Raw genomic sequence first — 22,451 nt, 5'->3', positions numbered from 1 at the left:
TCAGACACACATGGAGTCGCCATGAGTGAGAGTCGACTCAATGGCAGCTAGTCATACTGGGTGAAACTGGAGTTGTTTCAAGGATGAGTCAGTCTTTGAGAAAACACCTAAAGGATTTTCATTAAATAAATAAAATGGCTAAAATAATTTAATTTTTCAATTAGGGCTTAGTCACAATTAGAGTCCCATCAATTGGGAACCACCTCAGTCCCTTCAAGGGGAAGGGTCTGAATCTGGTGTGCTACCTAGACAAGCCCAAGTGGCTGACTTGTCTGTGCCCCTACTTGAAGGGGCCAGAACACCCTCCCATTCAAGGGTAAACTTGAGCAGCCTCAATAACCCTAGCTGGTGTGCCGATAAGTCTTTGAAAATAATTTAAGATTGACTGGCAGTCTTAAGAGAAAGTAGATATAGCGTTTGTCAACATCTTTTAACCATTCAGGGCTATAAAAAAAAAAGAAACCCAGTGCCGTCGAGTCGATTCCGACTCATAGCGACCCTATAGGACAGAGTAGAACTGCCCCATAGAGTTTCCAAGGAGCGCCTGGCGGATTTGAACTGCCGACCCTTTGGTTAGCAGCTGTAGCACTTAACCACTATGCCACCAGGGTTTCCTATTCAGGGCTATATCCAATCCAAATGTTATGGATTGACTTATGTCTCCCTCAAAATATGGATTGAAGTCCTGGCCCCTATACCTAGGGACGTGGTCATGCTTGAAAATAGGGTTTTCTTTTGTTATTTAATGAGGTCGTAATCAGAGTAGACCGGGTCCTAAACCTAATCACTTCTGAGCTATAAAAAAGAACAGACACATACACACACACATGCAAACACGCACACGTGCACACAGGGAAGACAGACACCAAGGAATGCCAAGGAACATGAAGGAACCCCAGGGGCTACTGACAAGAACTCCCTGCTAGAGCCACCCCTGAATCCAGACTTCTAGCCTCCTGACTATGAGAAAATAAATTCCTGTTCTTTAAAGCCCTCATTTGTGGTGTTTTAATTATTGATGTTAAGGCAGTACTAGGTAACCAAGACACTACCACACAGTTCTGTCCTTCTACTAAGTGGGCAGTACTAATGCATATAGGGGAGAGATATGGTATCTTCTAGCCACATTTAGGAGCTCTGGTGGCACACTGGTTAAGTGTTCGGCTGCTAACCAAAGGTCGGCAGTTCAAATCCACCAGCTGCTCCTTGTCAACCCTATGGGGCAGTTCTATTCTGTCTTATAGGGTCGCTATGAGTTGGACTCAATGGCAATGGGTTTGGTTTGGTTTTTGGTAGTCACCTTTATGAAGCTACTGTTCTTATTCTCTCATACCTAAATGATTATTCGCTGAGACATTCTTGAATAAATTTCCCCCTCCTTAACTTTTTGTTCCATTAGTTTAAGACTACAATCTAGAAGACGGCTTTTAAGGTCAGACTAAAGAGGAAAACCATAAAGGCGGTTTTATAAAAAGACAAGGAAATTACCGAGTAGATTCTCATAGGCTGAAAATCACCTGTGCCTCTTCAATATCTAACCCACCATTTGGCTCAGAATGCCCTAGTTACTAGTGATACTGATATTAGTCACAGGATTTCGGAGATGAATGGTGATACCCATTTTACAGATGAAAATTGATGCCCAGAGCGTATATTCAAATCAAGGTCACACAGCAAAGATAGTGATTAAAGCAGCCTACCCATGGTTTTAAGGAGCCCCAGTGGCACAATGGTTAAGCACTTGACTGCTAACCAAAAGGCTGGCTGGTCAAACCTACCAAGCGGCTCCATGGGAGAAAGGCCTGGTAATCTGCTCCCGTAAAGATTACAGCCTATAAAACCCTATGGGCAGTTCTCCTCTGTCACACAGGGTTGCTGGGGGTTGGACATGATGGCACCTGACAACAGCTACCACCTGTGTTCTAGCCCCCCGGAATTGTTGAAGTGATTTGTAAAAGGGATGAAGGATGAAAAAAAATCTTCTCCCCGCCTTCATTTTTTGTTAACTTAGAAGGAAAAATAAAGCTTCGTTGCATTGTCACACTGGGATAGAGTTCAAGAAATCTTCTCTAGGCAGCTTCGCTGGTGATTACTAAAAAATGAACCAGTGTTTCTTTAAGGCTGAGAGCGGTAGAGCATTGGTACCAGAAATCTAGCAATGACACACGTAATTCCAGAGCGGCAAGGGAATGAATTAAAAAACCAGTGCCAGAAACTGCATACTATAGTACTTTTCTCTAAGTTCAAGGCCTATTTTGTGTTGTGTTCTCCGTAGTTTTCAAAACATTACAAAACAGGATACAGCTTGAGAAAGTGTCATGCAATAATATTGCATTTGAAATACCAAGTGGAAAAAAAAAAAACCTTCTCTTTGTCTATGGGGCCATCAAATGTGATAGCATTGCTAGAGGCCCTCACCTGATCACAGGCAGGTCAGGGTCTGGTTTCACATTTCCAGGCAACACCTGGATAACCCATAGTAAGCACTTGTGAGAACATAGCATGATGTACTAAGAAGCATCTCGGTTTGTTAGAGCTAATGCCACAAAGGACAGGGCAGCCTCAGATAAATCTACACTGCAGTATTTAATCACGCAGGAGATGGACTGACACAAAGTTAAAAGCTAACAAATTCTCCCCACCAGTTGTCATTGTTGGTAGGTGCCAACCAGTCCATTTCGACTCACAGTGACTCCATGTGATGGAGTAGAACTGCCCCATAGGGTTTTCTGGGCTGTAATCTTTAAGGAAGCAGATCACCAGGTCTTTCTCCTGGGGTGCCGCTGGATGGGTTTGACCCCGCCAACCATTCAGTTAGCAGCCGAGCACTTAACCGTTGCGTCGCCAGGGCTCTTTCTCCCCATCCATATGATTAAAAAAGTAATTTTGCTCTCACTTAAAACTGTGTCTTCATTTATTCAAATATTTGTTGAGCACTTACTATGTGCCAGACACTGTTCTGGGCTCCGGCAATGCAGCAGTGAACAAAACAGACCCTTTCACTCCTCCCGGGAAATCTCTGCCCTCGGGGTCTTGTGTTCTGGTGGGGCTGAGGGTAAGAGACATACATATTGGGTGCCACGTGTTGACAACTGGTAAGGAGAAAAATAAAGCGGAATGGAGGGCAATAGGAGTCCCTGGGTGGCGCGAATGGTTAACGTGCTCAGCTGCTAACCAAAAGGAGGTTTGAGCCCACCCAGAGGCACCTCAGAAGAGAGTCCTGATGATCTACTTCCAAAAAACCAGCCATTTTGAAAACCCTGTAACAACAACAAAATAAATAAAATTACATATATACTTAAAAAAAAAAAAAAGAAAACCCTATGGAGTACAGTTCTATTGACACTCATGGGATCGCCATGATTTGACAGCAACTAGCTGGAGGGTAGTAATGGGGGTGATAGACATGTATTCCTGAAAATACTAACAATTACCAACGATGCCACAAATTGAAATAGGAAAAGAACTGAATCATAAAAACATTTCTCCTGAGGAGAAAAAGCCTCCTCTCACAGAAAAACAGGTACTTTTCGGGGTCATGTTTTTCACAGAGACTTGGAGCAGGCCTGGAGGTACTCACTATCCAGATAAAGTTATTAATAGTTCAAAGCAAGAAAGAACTGCTTTTAAGTCCAGAATGGATTTTCTGTGAGGTAACAAGATCTGTGGGGAGGGCTGTGATTACTTGGTGGTAACCTTTTGGCCTATCCACATCCCAAAGGAACTATACACCAGGAGCTGATGGGCTCAAACTGCAAGTTTAAATAAAATCAAAGATGGTGACATTAAGCACCAACGGAAAAATGAAATTCCTCATCGTGTTGCAAATTAAACTTCTAAATAACTGAGCAATGTAGCCTCCATTTGTTATTGTGTCTGGGGAAAAAAATATCTAGACATGGAAAAGTGGAATTCTGTAAAATTTAAGAAATAGGGCCTCTAAAAGACTTCTGCTTTTAAGCAACAACATTATGGATTTTTTTTCCCCCAGGAGTGAGGAAGGGGCTGTTCTCCAACATGGGCTTTGGGATCCAAGATTAATTGCAACAACACATTACTAGGAGCAACCTCTATAGCAAAGGAGCCCTAGTGGCACGATGGTTAAGAACTCGTTTGCTAACTGAAAGGCTGTCTGTCAGTTTGAACCCACTCAGCAGCTCTGTGGACCCATTGGCTCCACAAGAGAAGGAACTGGTGATCTGCTCCCGTAAAAACTGGTGCCGTCGAGTCAATTCCAACTCATAGCGACCCTATATACAATAAATCCAACATTGCCTGGTCCTGTGCCATCCTCACAGCAGTTGCTATGCTTGCGCCCATTATTGCAACCACTGTGTCAATCCATCTCATTGAGGGTCTTCCCCTTTTTTGCTGACCCTCTACTTTAGCAAGCATGATGTCCTTCTCCAGGGATTGGTCACGCCTGATAACATGTCCAAAGTACGTGAGACAAAGTCTCACCATCCGTGCTTCTAAGGAGCATTCTGGCTGTCCTTCTCCACGACAGATGTGTTCATTCTTTTGGCAGTCCATGGTATATTCAATAGTCTTCACCAACAATCTAGGAAGCCCTCTGGGGGAGTTCTACTCTGTCCCATGGGGTCACTATAAGTCAGAATCTACTGGACAGCACACAACAACAAGCTCCTACACCATTCTGATTAGCATAACAAAGCCTGGCTCATCTAGTTAATCAGCTGATACTCTTACAACAGTTGGCTCCAGAGTGGCAAATTCCCAAAGCGGAGCTGCTGCATTGCTGCTGTGTAAAGGTCCTCACTCCTGGGGAAACCCCAAACCAAACCTATTGCTGTCGAGTTGATTCCTACTCATAGCCACCCTATAGGACAGGGTAGAACTGCCCCCATACGGCTTCCAAGGCTGTAAATCTTTATGGAAGCAGACTGCCACATCTTTCTTCCTCAGATCAGCTGGTGGGTTCAGACCACTGACCTAGCAGCTGAACACTTAACCACTGTGCCACCAGCGCTCCTTGTATAAAGGGTATGTGAACAAAAGTGATTGACAACCCAAGAAGGGGAGCATCATTGTTTGTCTGCTCACAAACAAATATGATCTGTCAAGGATTAAGAAAATGGCTTTCATATGCTTTACCATGCTTCATCTGCCCAAGAGATTAAAAAAAAAAACAAAACCTAAAAGTTCTTCTGATTTGCCGAAGTTTTAAATCTAAAGTTAGTCCCAGACTGAGACACGTTTTAAAAATCATTCTTGTTCAGGTGTTTAACTCAGGGAAAACCATACAGGTCATGAATTGTAGAACAAATGGCAACTTGGGTGAGGGGGTCTTTTCATTTTTTAATCTTTCCAGGAGGAGCAGATGCACCATGACACCAATGGCACGTGGGTAAAAAAAAAAAAAAAAAAAGTGAGTAAAGCCACTATGAATTCTGGGAGTGGAAAGGTGCAGTAGAGCTTTCTAGGTAAGAAGGGGAAGCCAGGCTGCATTTCTATGTAAACACTTTTGATGAATTGGTAAATCACCTCAAGAGAGCCCAGAAGAAAGGGACCGAAATGCCAAAGCTAAAGTAATTTATTATGATGTTTTTATTCTGTTTTAAATAAATATTTATTTTCAGGCCTGATTTTTTACTCTCTCTCTCTTAAAGACAGACCCTCAGATTATAAAATCTTTAAGCCTCCCTCCCAAAATCTGCATATATCTGACTCTGCTGCCAATTAGTTTTTTCTATGACTTAGAGGAAATTTACAAGGAAACAAAAAGTCCACTTTTATTACAGGAAGAGCGTTGGTTCTGAATTACCAGTATTTCGGGTTTCAGAAGGAGAATGTGCAAGGTGGGAAAAATATTCTCACTTCTGCCTTTGTCTAAACATTGTCTGCAACTTCAAAATAAAACCCTTTGGAAAGAATGCCTCTTGTTCTTCATTTTCTCCCATCAGTTGATCCTGCTATTGGCCCCGAGCAAGACCAAATTCCACTGTTGGGACAATCCTCCCAAGGAGGCAGATGGGTCAGGCCTGTTGCTATTGAAGTGGACAATAGTAGAAACCAAGTTCCCTAAAATTCTACAATTAAATGTTTACAGATTCACACCTCTGTTTACATGACAGTACATTTTCATGTAGAATTCCAATTTCTGGAAATAACCATAAACTGTAACCATAGGCTATTACTAATGTCAAAAGAAAAGCATGAAAGAAATATTTTTCAATAATTTAACATGAAGATTATGTCTGTATTTATATTGCTGGGTTATTAATTATCATGTGCATGGCAGATGAAATAGAAGAGAAAAAAACAAATGGACCAAGTTGCCTCTAAGACCTTATTAAGCCAAGGGAATAATGGAGTTCTGCCTAAAATGGCACCAGCTCATTCCAAAGGTGGAGCCTCCATATATGCCTCAACTGTGGGTCTCCCGCTCCTCCTTTGCTCCTCCTTTCCTGGCCTATGGAGCCTTTTCAAGATCTCTTGAAAGACACAGTATATTAATCACCAGTCTTGCTGCACCAGGCACTTGGTATTTGCTCAGACCCCCGAGGCCATGTGAGAGGCCCGGCGGGCTCAGGGAGTTGTTGTTAGGTGCCATCAAGTTAGCTTCAACTCAAAGCAACTGTGTGCACAACAGAAGGAAACACTGCCTGCTCCTGCGCCATCCTCACAATCGTTGTTATGCTTGAGCCCATTGTTGCAGCCACTGTGTCAATCCATCTCGTTGAGGGCCTTCTTTTTTGCTGATCCTCCACTTTACCAAGCATGATGTCCTTCTCCGGGGACTGGTCCCTGCTGACAACATGTCCAAAGTATGTGAGACAAAGTCTAAAGAGCATTCTGGCTACACGTCTTCCAAGACGGATGTGTTCTTTCTTCTGACAGTCCATGGTATATTCAATATTCTTCACCAACACCATAATTCAAAGTCTTCAATTCTTCCTTATTCATTGTTCCTGGGCTCAGGGAGACAACGGAACAATCACAGGGGTGGGGGACAGAGTAGCTATAAAAATCAGTGTTTACCCACAGGGCTGAAAAGGGAAAGGAGTCCCATCTAAAGGAAGTAAACACGCCACAGCTGACAAAGGCTTTCCCTGGAATCTGGGATTGTATGCAAATACAGTCATCTGCTAGTGCCTGGTCTCTCCCTTCTCTCAGCCATGTTACATATCAGTGTCAGATAAGAAGCCGGCCTGACCCAGCACTCCCTTGATGATGGCAGTAATCCCAAATCCTCTACTAAATACTTTCTAAACTACACTCCACTTTCTGAGCTCTATAATCCAGCCCCACATTGGTGGTTCAGTGGTAAAATTCTCGGCTTCCATACAGAAGACCCTGGCCCATGTGCCTCCTATGCAGCCACCACCCATCTGTCAGCAGAGGCTTGCGTGCTGCTGTGATGCTGAACAGTTTCAGCAGAACTTCCTGACTAACACTAGGAAGGAAGGCCTGGTGATCTACTTCCAAAAACCAGCCGATGAAACCCTTATGAATCACAACAGTCTAATCCACAACCTATCATAGGGATGGTGTAGGACTGGGTAGCTGTTTAGTTTCCTTGCATGTGGGATTGCCATGGGTCACGGGCTGACTAACCCACCACCAACAGCTAACCAGCACTGACAACCACTATCCAGCTCCAGCTTTCCTTCTGCTCTCTTCAACGAAAACCCTCTGCTCAGACTACTACACGGTTTTAACACACAGGCCTCTGGACATGCCCTTTGCAATAACAGCACAGGGGTTAACAGTTCAGGCTTTGGAATCTGCTGGTTTGAATCTTGGGAACGATGCTACCTATCTCACAGTGCTGTAACTATTAAAGGTGATAATACACAAGAAGCATACTTTTTGGTCTAATAATATTATATTAGTGAGAATAATACTCTTCTCACTTTTGCTGGCTTCCCTTGTCTCAGCCCTAGATCTCATCCTACCCTTTGACCTTGAGTGATTACTCCTCCTGAATTTGCCTCTTAGACAAAATTCATTAGATAATCACTGAGTTGCCTTATCATAACCTTATTTTTATCTTATTTAACCTTCTATTGACTAGCTTCTTGTTTCCCCCGATGGGGAACACCTTAAGTAGAGGAACTATTTCTTAGCTTTCTTCATCTTCACTGAAGCACCTAACATATGGGGACTTGGCCACCAAAACAAACCAAACCCACTGCCGCTGAGTCAATTCTGACTTATAGCGACCCTATAGGACAGAGTAGAACTGTCCCATAGAGTTTCCAAGGAGTGCCTGGTGGATTCAAACTGCCAACCATTCGGTTAGCAGCCATAGCTATTAACCACTGTGCCACCAGGGTTTCAACTTGGCCCCAGGAGGCTCAAAACAGCTGTTGCTTGAACCGATTCAAAAGTTAGCAATGGAAAGACAAAGCGTGGGCCTTGGGAATTTGTGTTGGGTGCATGCCAATTATTTTGGTGGAAATTATCTGAAACTCTCACAATAGGTTGTGCAAATACTCTGTGAGACTGCACATTTCTAACTTTATATTGTGCCTGGGGTGCTCTCTATATAAGATCGGTATTCCCACCAACTTCAAAAGCAGCTCCCTGCTTGAAGCAGCTCTGCGGGGCATTGAACACAATGAGAAACAGGTTCCACATGTTAGAAGAATCTTATCTAACCTAAGAAAAAATCTTTTACATGACTTTTCCCTTTACTTGTCTCTGATTCACATGAAGTATGAGTCAATTTACTGTGTGCCAAATGATCATTTTCTGTGTCTTCCATTATTGTTGTTATTAGCTGCTGTTGAGTCAGCCCCTGACTCATGGCGACCTCATGCATAACAGAATGAAACACTGCCTGGTCCTGTCCTGTCCCAGCCCCGTGATCGGTTGCAGCTCAGACCATTGTGATCCACAGGGTTTTCTTTGGCTGATTTTTGGTGGTAGATCACCAGACCTCTCTTCTTAGTCCATCTTAGTCTGGAAGCCCCACTGGAACCTGTTCAGCATCACAGCAACACTCAAGCTTCCATTGACAAACGAGCGGTGGCTGTGTATGACGTGCACTGGCCAGGAATCGAACTCACGTTTCCCACATGGAGGGTGAGAATTCTATCACTGAACCACCACTGCCCCCATATCTTCTACAGTGGTTATCAAATTATTCCTTTAACTTATGATTAAGCTGAACAATTAGATGAGCTCTCAAGAGTAGAGGAAGATTCTTCAACATGTGGCTTTTCATGAGAAACCTACCACTCAAGGTACTCAATTTTGACCATAAGGTATGGTCGCATCTACCCACATCCCACCTGGGCTGAAATCAAACCAGTGATACTGTGGTGAACGACTCCCTCTCCAGTAAACAGCCCTCTAGGATCTCTCAAGCGCACAAACAGTTTGAATGCAATCACTAACAAAAAGGTTGGCGGTTCAAACTCACACAGCAGCACTGTGGAACAAAGCCCTGGCAATCTGCTTCTATAAAGACTACAGACAAGAAAACCCTACAGAGTTCGGTTCTACTCTGTAACACACGGGGTTGCCATGAGTCTGAACTGACTCAATGAACAAGGGTTTTTTTTTTTTTTTTTGGTTTAGGATCTCTTGGGCTCAAGAGCTATAAAATATGTAGCACATCCAATTAGACAAAGGGAGTTGTTTACCTTGAAAGGGAAATGATCAGAAAACTGTGCAAGTGTAGCAGGGTTCTCTCTATAAAGCGTGAAACCAACTCTTTTAAAGCAACCACTATTCCAGTGTTTCCAACAAGAATTCACATTCAACAACTCGAAGAATGTAGTCAATGTCACTGAATTGTACATGTAGAAATTGAATTGGTGTACAACAAAAATAAAACAAATTATTAAAAAAAAGAAACAAAAGCCTGATCAAAAGGGGGAAAATGCTGAACAGAATTTCAAATTCTAATGGAATCTAGACTTTCTGGAGCCCTGGGGGCTAGATGAACCCCTGAAACTATCACCCTGAGATAATCATTTAAACCTTGAACTAAATAATATCCCCTGAAGTCGTCTTAAAACCAAACAATAGTTTAGGTTAACTAGTAAAGAATGTCTGCCTTGAGCATTGTCCTCTTTTTAGATCTACCCAAACTGACAAAAGCAACTCGAAAGGTTAGATGGGAAGCTTAGGGGGCAGTGAGTTTATGTTAACGGGGGGAGGAACAACTCACAAAAGAGGGTGAAAATGGTTGCCCAACTCAAAAAATGTAATCAGTGTCACCGAATTGTACATGTAGAAACTTTTGAATTGGTGTATGTTTTGTATATATTATCAATATCAACAATAAATAAAATAAATTATGAAAAGAAAGAAATCCTAATCTATACGGGTCATGCTTTCCCCCAGTTAACATGCAGGAAAAGAGGGTTCCTTCCTTTCTCACGTTCATTTAACCTACTGCTGATGAGGAGGGAGGCTTTGTTCTGTTTATTTCAAGAAGCCAATGTGTTGTTAAAGGGGGAGGAACAAGTTGGGGGAGGAAGGTGAAGAGGTTGCATAACTAATGTCATCAATGTCACTGAATTGTACTTGTAGAAACTGTTGAATTGGTGTGTGCTCTGCTGTGAATATTCTCAGCAACAACAAATAAAATCAATTATTAAAAAAAGAATTCACATTCGATACTAGACAAGTAGCTGGGATAAGGCAACAATAGTAAAAAGGCATTAAGTTTGCCCTAAGGATGTTCAAGAAGGAGAAAACATAACTTCAGGACCTGAGTATAGGGCTTACCCAAAGGGTCAGATAAATACTTCCTTTTATAACTAACTGGTTGTTCTTGTTACCATCATCCACCACCAGGTAGAATTATAGCCTATTTTCTGCCGAGACCTGTGTTTACTGTTCTCTGCAGTTCGCTGCAGGTGCTGTTTGTCTTCCAGTCCTTGGCATTCTGCCAGGAGCCTGGAAGGGTGACTTACCATCTGTGACAATGACTTCTTCCTCCTTGCCGCTCAGGTCCCCTTCCTGGAGGCTGAGCTCGCCTTGCTCAGTTAAGCCGCTGACGGTGGACAGCTGCCCATTCTTCTGTAGGAGCTGCGGGAAGACAAAGCCATGTAAATGACCAAGGTACAAACTACACTTTCGCTTCAAGAACATAAACCGTTTAAAGGAGAAATGCAGAGAAATGGAGGTTCAACAAGGATTTAAATCTTTTATTCATCTGAATGATCCGGGTACCTTACGAAAGGCTCAGGGTACTGTTATCAAGCAGACAGGGCTTTAGATCTGGGGAAGTGTGCCCACCATGCACTCATTCATTCATTCATCTGAACACCATGCATAATAAACACACCCACTGTTCCAGGCCTATCTGAGCTATAATAATAAGTCGGGTGCTTTCCTTGCAGCGTTGAGCTTACTTACAAACTCCTAGGGAGGGCAGACTGTTGAAAAATATTTTTATTTTCAACAAACATTTCCTCGTGATTAGACTCAAGTTATGTAGTCTCAGAAGAAATACAACCAGAACGCTACTCAGAAAGGAAAATGGCAAGACTTTGGCTCGCTTACCTTGGACACGTCATCAGGAAAGACCAATCACTAGAAAAGGACATCATGTTTGGTAAAGTAGAGGGTCAGGGAAAACAGGGGAAATCCTTGATGAGATGAACTGACACAACAGCCGCAACAATGGGCTCAATTACGATCGTGAAGATGGCGCAGGACTGGGCAACACTTCCTTCTGTTAGATATGAGGTCACCACGAGTCAGGGGCAACTCAGACGGCACTAACAACAATAACATGCATATTTGACTGGAACAATACATAAGTGATACTGTGTCCTCTGTGAAAGCTGCCAGGAAAAGAAGGCATACAGAGAGCAAGTGACAATAAATAGAGGGCCCTAACCTAGTTTGGGGTGTCCAGAAGCCTTCTGTGGAGAAGTAAAGGCAAAGCTAAGCCCCAAGCTCCCCAGGCAAGGGGTGCCTGAGAGGAGCTAAGGGGATGTGGAGAAAGAAGGAGCTGCATGTTAGAAGGCCTTGAGATATGACAGCCAGTGAGCACAGAGCTGAGTGAACAAGAGATGTATGTAGCAGATGCTTTCATGAATTATCGTTTATTTAAAAATATTACTAAAATGGTCATTTGCAGTCCTTGCGGTAGGATGGTCTATGCAACAGCAAGCATGGTGGCATGTCCTTAATTATTATTTTTTTAAACCCTGAGAATATAGGTAAAAAGTTTTAAGCCAATTAGAAATAGCACAACAACAATGGGAACCTAAAGATTTTGAGAATGCTTTGTATATATTCCTTATCTGTCTTAAGAGCTCTATAGGGCAGCTTCTGTTATTTCCATTTCACAGGTAAGGACATTGGGACTCAATGCAACTGCGAGGGGCAGAGTTTGCTTGTCAAGGGCCCCACAGCTGACCGGTGGAAGTGCCAGCGTCCAAAGGCCAGGTCACACTACTAACTCCGTCCAGGGCTTTTCCAAGACACTAAGGATTGTTGAAGCCCCCAGTGTAAAGACACCAGTAAAGTCAGTTGCTACTGAGTCGACTCCGAGTCACGGCAACCCCATGTGAGTCAGAGTAGAATTGTGCTCCACAGGGTTTTCAAAGGCTGATTTTTTTGGACTAGATTGCCAGCCTTTCTTCCAAGGTGCCTGTGCGTGGACTTGAACCTCCAACCTTTGATTAGCAGCCATGCACGTTAACTGTCTGCACACCCAGGGCCTCCTAACATAAAGAAGGCGCCAAGTTTTGAAGGGCCTTCCTGTTATAAAGAAATCTTAAAGCCCGGGACTCGTTTGGCAGGCATTGCACCCTGCTCACAGGCCAGTGGATCACACTGGCCAAACCACTGCCTTAGATCAGAGCCTTGAAGAGACAGTGAGTTCAAGATCATCAATCCAGAAGCCCTGAGCATTGCTAAATTGATTCCACCTGGATGTTCCCAGCTCCCAGCAAAGCTGTCCTTCAACTCTACGAGCTTCCTTCTGGAATGTCACTGTGCTTTAATACTTATACTGCAGATGGAATACTTGGCTTCCAAGTGCCCATGCTGAGTCCATTTATTAAACGGAATGCTCAGATTACACTTCCACTTTAAGTCTTCTCTTACCAAAATATGAAAGACGGGAATTTTAAATGAAACCTAAAGACACAAGAGGGAGGACAGAACCCCACAATGCTCATCAGCGAAAAGTGTCAGCATTTAAAAGTATTTTAACTAAATAGCATTATAGATATAAATGAGATTAATAATGCAAAGAAGAGCCAGAGCAAGAAAGCAGTAGTTATATGTCATTGTGGGCTACACATATAACCCACTGAATCTTAAACGTAAAAGATATTAATGTATACACCATGATATGGCAAACTAAACGAGGAACACAAGAAAGCTGTCTCATCCCTCAATTTCAATGCAATGAGCTTTGGCCAACTGTGCCCTCTGCTTACAAACTAGAACTCTGAAGTTCTACAGACATGACTCTCACCAAAATAATTCTTAGAAAATTGCTCATCACCTTTTGTGAAGCCTATTGCTTTAACCACTGAGCCACCGGGGCTCCTAACGTATCTTTAGTCAGAGCCACATGGAGCATCTTTAAATGTGGAGGCTCTACAGGACACGGGCACAAACTTCCGTCTACCCTTAAAAATACAGCAAAACCTGAGAAAGCAGGAACTTGTGCAAGGTGGAAACCTGTCAGAGAAGGAAAACGCAAATATTTTCCACTAAAACAAGCAATAGAAAAGTGGTAAGACTGCACCCTGTCAAAGGCAGAAAACTTGTGAGACCCGGAAAAGCAGGCAGTCTGGTCCAGTTCCAGCTCTTACAGGCTTCACTGTATTACACATATATAATGAAGTATATTGGGTGACAGAAATTCGGCCCTAAAAACTGAGACTGACCGCCAGCCCTCCTTATATCCCAAGCATGATAATAAGAAACATAGGGATCAGCCATTCCCACTGACCACAGGGCAGATGTCTCGACTTCAGAAAGGTACTTGATACTTTATTAAATTTAGTGATAGACAATTCATGACAGTGATATTACTGAAACTGAGTTCTGAGCCTATTTCATTATGTGCATAGCTTGGGTCCAACAAGCATACCCAGACTTTGATCCCAGCACGCTCTCCGTGGTGAGCCTCCAGAGCCCACCACGTTCCAACACTCCACACAAAAATGGGACTGGCTTCTAGCCATCTTCAGACATTTCCACCATTCTGTCCTTGAATTTGCAGAAGCTTTTGCAAAACGTCATGTGTTCTTGTAGGTGGATAGTTCGCTTTGTTTTTTCACCCAAAATAAAAACAGTGTTTTCCTTTCCTCTTCTCCCATCCCCAGCCATCAAAATAATTCATAATAGTTGAAACCAGCTGCTGTCGAGTCGACTCTGACTTGTGGGGACCCATGTGTATCTGAGTAGAATTGTGCTCCATAGGCTTTTCAGTGGTTGATTTTGGGGAAGTAGATTGCCAGGCCTCTTTTCTTCCTAGGCACCTCTGAGAAGACTCGAACATCCAACATTTCAGTTAGCAGCCAAGCGTGTTAACCATCTGCACCACGCAGGGATGCCAAACATTTCATAGTATTGTTAAAAATGCAGGTACTTCTGATACTTATCCATAAGTTAAAGTTCTGTCAAATCTCAAACCCAATCCACTGTTCCTTAAACGTGTGTATGGCCCTTCAGTCTTTCTATGTGTATGTATGTGCACATAAGCATTTCCCTCCCCCCCCCCCGCAAACAAAAATGGAGAATACATGCTGTTTTATAACCTGGTTTTCTCATACAACACATTGTGGACACATTCCTTGTCACTCAGCACTTACCGTGCTTGTCCCAGACATCCCCTCTTTTCCCTGTAACTGAAATGCCCACAGAAGACAAAGACATACACACAGCTAGGTCACTGGGTGGTGCAAACAGTTAAATACTTGGCTATTAACCGAGAGGTTGGCAATTCGAATCTACCCAGAAGAGCTGTGGCAGAAAGGCATGACAATCTACTTCACAGCCATTGAAAACCCTTTGGAGCACAGTTTTATCTGAAACACGTGGTGTCACCATGAATACAAATCAACTCAACAACAACTGTTTTTTTTGGTATGCCTAGATATACCCTGAAGACATGAGGATATAACTTACTGACACACAGGATGGGAAGATACGGAGCAAGATGAGGTACGAGGGTCATCTAGTTCAGGAAGGCAAAGAGTATTAGGATTTCAAGTGAGAAAGGAGAAGAAAATTTCTGTTCCACTTTTTCCCTCTGAAGCTTCCTCAAATAGTTTTATCCACCTATCTTGCACTTAGTTTTATGAATACAGTTCTTTCTCTTGAGGTCAGAGCTGGATTGAAGATGTACTCCTCACACTTAAACATGGTAAGCACCAGAAAACCTATTTCCCATTGGATTTCTACTTCAAAAACGAAAACGCCTCTTCTGAACAAATCAAAACCTTAAATGTTTTCAAGCTCGTATCCTTTGTGTGGGTCAGCCAGAGTTTATTCCCATAAAGTACTACCAGATTACAACTAAACAAGCATTTAAGAAAAATCTCAAATGCTTCCAGCAACAATGTTTTCCTCCCATTTCTGTAAAAACGACAACTGAGCGTATCCAAAATGGCGGCAAAGGCATTGAAGAAAAACAGCCAGGCTTCTCCTTTCCCCTTCCTTCTCCACAGGACTGTGCACAACTTGCTCCTGAACCCCCCTTGGCAGAGTAAGCAGAAGGAAAATCAAGCTCTCTAATGAGCTGAAAATGAACAAAACAGGAGAGCTCTCCACAGCTGTTGGGATGTTGGGGAAGAGGAAGTGAACCTACTTAAGTAACTGTCTGCACCCTGCTCTGCATTCTCATTGGATGATCAACGCGGGTGGAAGTGGCTCGGATTTCCTCAAGTCCATGTACTAGCGGAGTGAGGCTCCGACCACTGCAGTTCATCCTACCTAAAACTCTGTTGCCATCCAGTCGATTCCAACTCATAGCAATCCTATGGGATGGAGTAGAACTGCTCCATAGGGTTTCCAAGGCTCTAATCTTCACAGAAGCAGACAGCCACATCTTTCTTCTGTGCTGCTGCTGGTAGGTTGGAACCAGCTTTTGGTTAGCAGCCAAGCACTTACCACTGCACCACCAGGGCTCCCTTCATTCCACCGAGGGCAGTAAAAAAGAGCCTTGGTGATGCAATGTGAGAAAAGACCTGGTGATCTAGTCCCATAACGATTTCAGCCTAGGAAACCCTACGGGGCAGTTCCACTTTGTCCTATAGGGTCGCTATGAGTCAGAATCGGCTTGAAGGCACACAACAACAGGGCAATAAACCTCTGTAATCTCAGCTGAAAAGGAGCCCTGGTGGCACAACAGTCAAGCACTCAGCTGCTAACGGAAAGGCTGGCAGTTCAAACCCACTCAGCTGCTCCACAGGACAAAGACCTGGCAATCTGCTCCTGTAAAGATTACAGCCTAGAAAACCCTACGGGGCAGTTCTATTCTGTCACGTGGGGTCACTATGAGTCAAAAATCAACTCGATGGCACCCTACAACAACAATATCAACTGAGAGGTCCCTAGGTGTCACAAACGGTTTGCACTCAACAACTAACCTAAAGGTTAACGGTTTGAACCCACCCAGCCATACACAGAAGAAAGGCCTGGCAATGCTTCCATAAAGATTACAACCAAGAAAACATGGAGTTGCCACAAGCTGAAATCAACTTGACGGCAACTGGCTTTTTTGGTGTAGGGCAGGAGACCAGTTGCTATCAAGCTTACTCCGACTCATGGCAACTCTATATCTGTCAGAATAGAACTGTGCTCCATAGAGTTTTCAGTGGTGTTAATGGCTAATGCACTTGGCTGAAAACTAAAAGGCTGGAGAATTGAGTCCACCCAGAGGTGCCTAGGAATTAGAATCGTTCAGCAGCCGTGACCATGAAGGAAACAGAAACAGGTCAATATGGCAAGTACACATACACACAAAGGATCAGAATAAAAGATTTTCTAGAAGAATTTAATAACCCTGGACAAAACATGTAAAAAACTCTTCAATGTATTTTCTTCTTCATTCTAATACAAACCATTTTAAAAGTAAATCTTATAAAAAAAAAAAATCAAACAGAACAAACCAAAGATCAGAGCATAAACCAGAACAATCCTTTTGTAGAGCAATTTGGAAACAGCTACGAAAATGTCAAATATGCATTTGAAATTTCAGATAGGGCTTTATATACTTATGCCGGTATAGTTACAAGGAGGGAAATGCACATTAATGGGTAACAGCAAAAAACGTAAATGTCTATCAGTGGAGGGAACACTTCAGTTGTGAGATGTACAACAGACAGCATCAAAGGAAGGAGCTCCATCTAGACACGCTGATGTGAAAGAGGCCTACAATTGACGTGGCAAAAAGCAAGTTGTCAAGAATATATGATTCCTTTACGTGTTTAAAACAAAACAAAAATACTCAGAGAGAAGCGGAGGAGGGAGGAGAGGTTATTCTAACGTTTGTAAAAGCAATAAAAAAAAAAGTCTAAAATAATAGATACCAAACCCTTCACAAATGGTTACCTCTGTGGAATTTTTGTTGTTGGTTTTTGTTCTTTTGGAGGAGGGCTGGGGGAAGAGATGTGGTTTTCTTTTTATTCATTTCATCATTTTAAAAGTGAAAATACATTGGGCCTAAAATTCATAATTCTTAGATTATAAATAAGCATGTTAATAAGACTTTAAAATTTTTTTTTAATTGTATTTTAGGTGAAAGTTTACAGCGCAAATTAGTTTCTCATTCAAAAATTTATACATAAATTGTTTTGTGATAATAAGATTTTTTTAACCTGGTTTTTTTAAAAAAATAATTTTCATTGTGCTTTAAGTGAGAGTTTACAAATCAAGTCAGTCTGTCACATATAAGCCTATATACACCTTACTACATACTCCCATTTACTCTCCCCCAATGAGTCAGCCCGCTCCCTCCCCTCCAGTCTCTCCTTTCATGACCGTTTTGCCAGTTTCTAACCCTCTCCACCCTCCCATCTCCCCTCCAGACAGGAGATGCCAACACAGACTCAAGTGTCCACCTGATACAAGTAGCTCACTCTTCATTAGCATCTCTCTCCAACCCATTGTCCAGTCCCTTCCATGTCTGATGAGTTGTCTTCAGGAATGGTCCCTGTCCTGGGCCAACAGAAGGCTTGGGGACCATGACCTCTGGGATTCTTCTAGTCTCAGTCAGACCATTAAGTCTGGTCTTTTTCTGAGAATTTGGGGTCTGCATCCCACTGTTCTCCTGCTCCCTCAGGGGTTCTCTGTTGTGTTCCCTGTCAGGGCAGTTATTCGTTGTGGCCGGGCACCATCTAGTTCTTCTGGTCTCAGGATGATGTAAGTCTCTAGTTCATGTGGCCCTTTCTATCTCTTGGGCTCATAGTTATTGTGTGACCTTGGTGTTCTTCACTCTCCTTTGATCCAGGTGGGTTGAGACCAATTGATGCATCTTAGATGGCTGCTTGTTAGCATTTAAGACCTCAGACCCCACACTTCAAAGTGGGATGCAGAATGTTTTCATAATAGAATTTATTTTGCCAATTGACTTAGAAGTCCCCTTAAGCCATAGTCCCTAAACTCCTGCCCTTGCTCCGCTGACCTTCGAAGCATTCAATTTATCCTGGAAACTTCTTTGCTTTTGGTCCAGTCCAGTTGAGCTGACCTTCCCTGTATTGAGTATTGTCCTTCCCTTCACCTAAAGTAGTTCTTGTCTACTAACTAATCAGTAAATAACCCTCTCCCACCCTCCCTCTGTCCCCCCTCTCGTAACCACAAAAGAATGTGTTCTTCTCAGTTTATACTATTTCTCAAGATCTTATAATATTGGTCTTATACAATATTTGTCCTTTTGCATCTGACTAATTTCACTGAGCATAATGCCTTCCAGGTTCCTCCATGTTATGAAATTTAGCCTGGTTTTTAAGGGTTTATAAATCCTTTAAGATCATCTAAGCCAATGGACTAAACTACCCTCAAGGAGCTTTAATTCCTATTGATATCATCTCCAAATGTGATTAGCATGTTAATATTTTCAGTCAAGTCATTAATAAAAAAATACTGACCAAGACAGGGCCAAGAGCATCACAGTTCTACAACAGACCACCCTGATAAATGAACACGTGTACTGTGGCTCATGTACCCATTTCGGAGCACTGGTTGCACAGTGGTTAAGAGCTGGCCGCTAGCCAAAAGGTCGGCAGTTTGAATCCGCCAGCCGCTTGCTCCTTGGAAACCTTGTGGGGCAGTTCTACTCTGTCCTATAGGGTCGCTATGAGTCAGAATTGACTGGACAGCAACAGGTCAGGTTTTTTTTTTGCTACCCTTTTCGCAAACATGAGTTTTACAGAAAGTTGCTAATTCCCCACCTTAAGGAAGCTACGATCAACATCCTTTTCTTACATCTATCTGAGAAATACCGTAAACAAGGTGACATAGTGAGGGTGTGGTGAAGCTGGGACTCCTACCAGGTATTTGCGCCCCAAAGCTGCTCCTTGCCCACCACATGCACAGCCCTAACACAAAGAATGTTGAACCTCAGAACTGACTTAAGAGCAGAGTTCTGAAGTCATAAAACGACCACCAACCCCATTTCACAAAAATGGCACAAGCTGTAAAAATCTAGGAGCCCCGATGGTTAAGAGTCTGGGTGCTAACCAAAAGATGGGCAGTTCGAATTCACCAGCCGCTCGTCACTATGAGTCAGAATCCGCCTGAAGGCATCAGGTTTGGTTATAAAAATATAAGGCAGCCCTAGTGACGCAGAGGTTAAGTGCTCAGCTTCGAATCGAAAGTGGGAGGTTCGAACTCACCAGCCACTTCGAGGGAGAAAGATGTGGCAGTCTGCTTCCATAAAGATTCGCAGCCTTGGAAATGCCATGGGGTAATTGTGCTTTTCCCTGTAAGATCGCTATGAGTTAGAACCAACTCAACAGGAACAGGTTTGGGTTTTGGTTTTGGTTTTTAAGAGTTTAAGCTGGCACAACAATTCCAATTTTTAACTTAGGTTATCTTTTATGCTGAAAGTTTTCCCTCCAATTTAGATGGCCTTTACAGAATGCTAAAAGAATTACCGGTTTCAAAAGGTTTGCTTTTTATCTTAAAAAAATAACTGTTTGTAATTTTAAACTAATCCAAGCAGAGAGGTTTGTAAAATCCAAGTCTATATGCTGTATAAACCTTTAGTACAGAGAGCAAGGAGCAGAAGATGGGATGTTTTCGTTAATTACATGAAATTGATCCAATGCCTATGGCTAACCAACCCCGTTGCAGTGCAGTCGATTCTGACTCATAGCAACCCTATAGGACAGAGTAGAACTGCCCCATGGGGTTTTCAAGGAGCGCCTGGTGGATCTGAACTGCTGACCTTTTGGTTAGCAGCCATAGCTCTTAACCACGATGCCACCAGGGTTTCTCTTACGACCAAGGTCACTGCAAAACTACAACACCACCACCACCAAACTCTTTAAGAGGAAGGAAAGCAAAATACGACTTTTTAAAACCTTAATATCAGAAACAACACTAAATACCCAAAATCGGAGGGATGGTTATAGCATGTTTTGCAGGCATTTAAAATATATGTTATAGTGTAGAGATGTGATTTATGTTGTAATGCTAAGTTTAAAAAGCAAACTAAACAGTTATGTGTGCAATATGGTTGCAAATATGTACAAGAACATACTGACCAACACAAACTATACTACCAAATTGTTAGTATAACAATAGGCCAAATTACTGCTGGGGGTGGAACTATGAATAGTTGACTTCCTTAAATTTTCTACTTTTCCGTGTTCTGTCCTCGATCTAATTGGCATGGTTACTGTCACAGTTAGGAGGTGGAGAGAAGCTGTTAGTTTATTTATTGTCAGAATGAGAGAGAGCAGGTAAGAAATGATAATTTACAGTGAAGCATTTTACATTTACATTTTACATTGTATTTACAGTGAAGCCCTTACATGAATTTTCATGGGAAAACAGAATTGCACTAAGATAGAAATTTAACAGTGAAATCATATTTCAGGAGCTTTTTCATACAAACAAAACCATACTGGCTTCTGAACCCTGAACCTGACAGGCTCACAAAAGCAGGGCTGAGGGCTAGGTACTTCCTGGCAAGATTAACTATTTCAAATTTGGTATTGTCTACTTGCCCAGTCATTGCCAGCGAACAGGAAGTGGACGGGACAGCGGAGGCTCCTGTCAGAGGGCCTGAGTTTGAATTCTGCTCTGTCACTGACTTGCTCTGTGATCTCAGGCAAGTTATTTAGCCTCTCATACCCTTCCCCCTTTCCCAGTAAAATGGGGTTACAGATTCATTTTTATCGATCTCAAAGAATATTTGGAACAACACCCAGGACATGTTAAGTTCTCCATAAGCAAACTATCAATATAAATTTTAGCTATTTTTGTTATACCATTTGTTCCTCAAATGTGATCTCGTGGGAATTACTTGTTCAATGTCTGCTTTCCCCTCTAAAATGAAAGCGCAAGAATCTTGCTTGTCTTATTCATGCTGGGCACCCAACAGAAACCTGGCCCAGTGAAGACTTCCAATTCTAGTTTTCTAGTGGCCTGGGTAGGAGGAAGAGGAGCCCTGGTGGTGCAGTGGTTAAGCCCTCGATTGCTAACTGAAAGGTTGGCGGTTTGAACCAACCAGATGCTCTGTGGCAGTCAGCTTCCGTAAAGATTACAGACTAGGAAACCCTATGGGGCAGTTCTACTCTGTCCTACGGGGTCACTATGAGTCAGAATCGCCTCCAGGGCAATGGGTTTGGTTTATTTTGGGGGGTAGGAAAAAAGGGGCAATGTCATTTACACATAGGTCTAAATGGAGGACAGTCACCTGAGTTTTCTCCTCTTTTTTTTAACTATGGAAGGTATGGGGGAAACAACAGAGACAGCTCAGCATGTACAAGATCTGGGTTCGAGGCCAAGCTCACCTTAGCCATGGGACCTTATCTCTAGGCTTATATTCTCAATTATAAATTGGGACTAGTACTACCTTTGTTTTTGGATTATTTGAAATTTAAATGAAATAATGTTTGGGAAGTTATCTCTCTAACTTGAAAAGCACTCAGCAGCCATTTTATGAGTCTCGTTCTACTTAATCAAATCAAGGCATATTTTCCATTCCAGTATTTCCCAGCCCTTAAACATCACATTAAAGTCCCCGTTAATAAATTGTTCTTGTATTTATGTTGTGGCATCCATGGGTGGTGCAAACAGTTAAGCACTTGGCTACTAACCGAAAGATTGGAGGTTTGAGTTCACCCATAGGCACTTCGAAGAAAGGCCTGGCAATCTACTTCTGAAAAATCAGCCACTGAAAACCCTAAAGAATATACCTCTACTCTGACACACATGTGGTTGCCACGGGTCAGAATGGACTGATAGCAACTGTTTTTTTGTTTTGTTTTGTTTTGAGGCGGGTTTCAAAGGCAGCAGCATTAGAATTAAGGTGACAAAGGAAT

General features: G+C 42.6%; 1 protein-coding gene across 1 annotated transcript in view; it reads right to left on the bottom strand.

Moving 5' to 3' along the window:
• The window catches only part of AKAP12 (A-kinase anchoring protein 12), a 128,538-nt gene that overhangs the window by 52,712 nt on the left and 53,375 nt on the right, over positions 1 to 22,451 (bottom strand). Inside the window, exon 2 of the mRNA XM_049903584.1 lies at positions 10,896 to 11,010. Coding sequence (XP_049759541.1) covers positions 10,896 to 11,010 — 115 coding nt within the window. The remainder of the gene's footprint in view (positions 1 to 10,895; positions 11,011 to 22,451) is intronic.

The sequence above is a fragment of the Elephas maximus genome, chromosome 1, assembly GCF_024166365.1.
Source record: "Elephas maximus indicus isolate mEleMax1 chromosome 1, mEleMax1 primary haplotype, whole genome shotgun sequence".
In the NCBI taxonomy this organism is placed as follows: domain Eukaryota; kingdom Metazoa; phylum Chordata; class Mammalia; order Proboscidea; family Elephantidae; genus Elephas; species Elephas maximus.
This window is presented reverse-complemented; position numbering and strand designations above follow the sequence as displayed.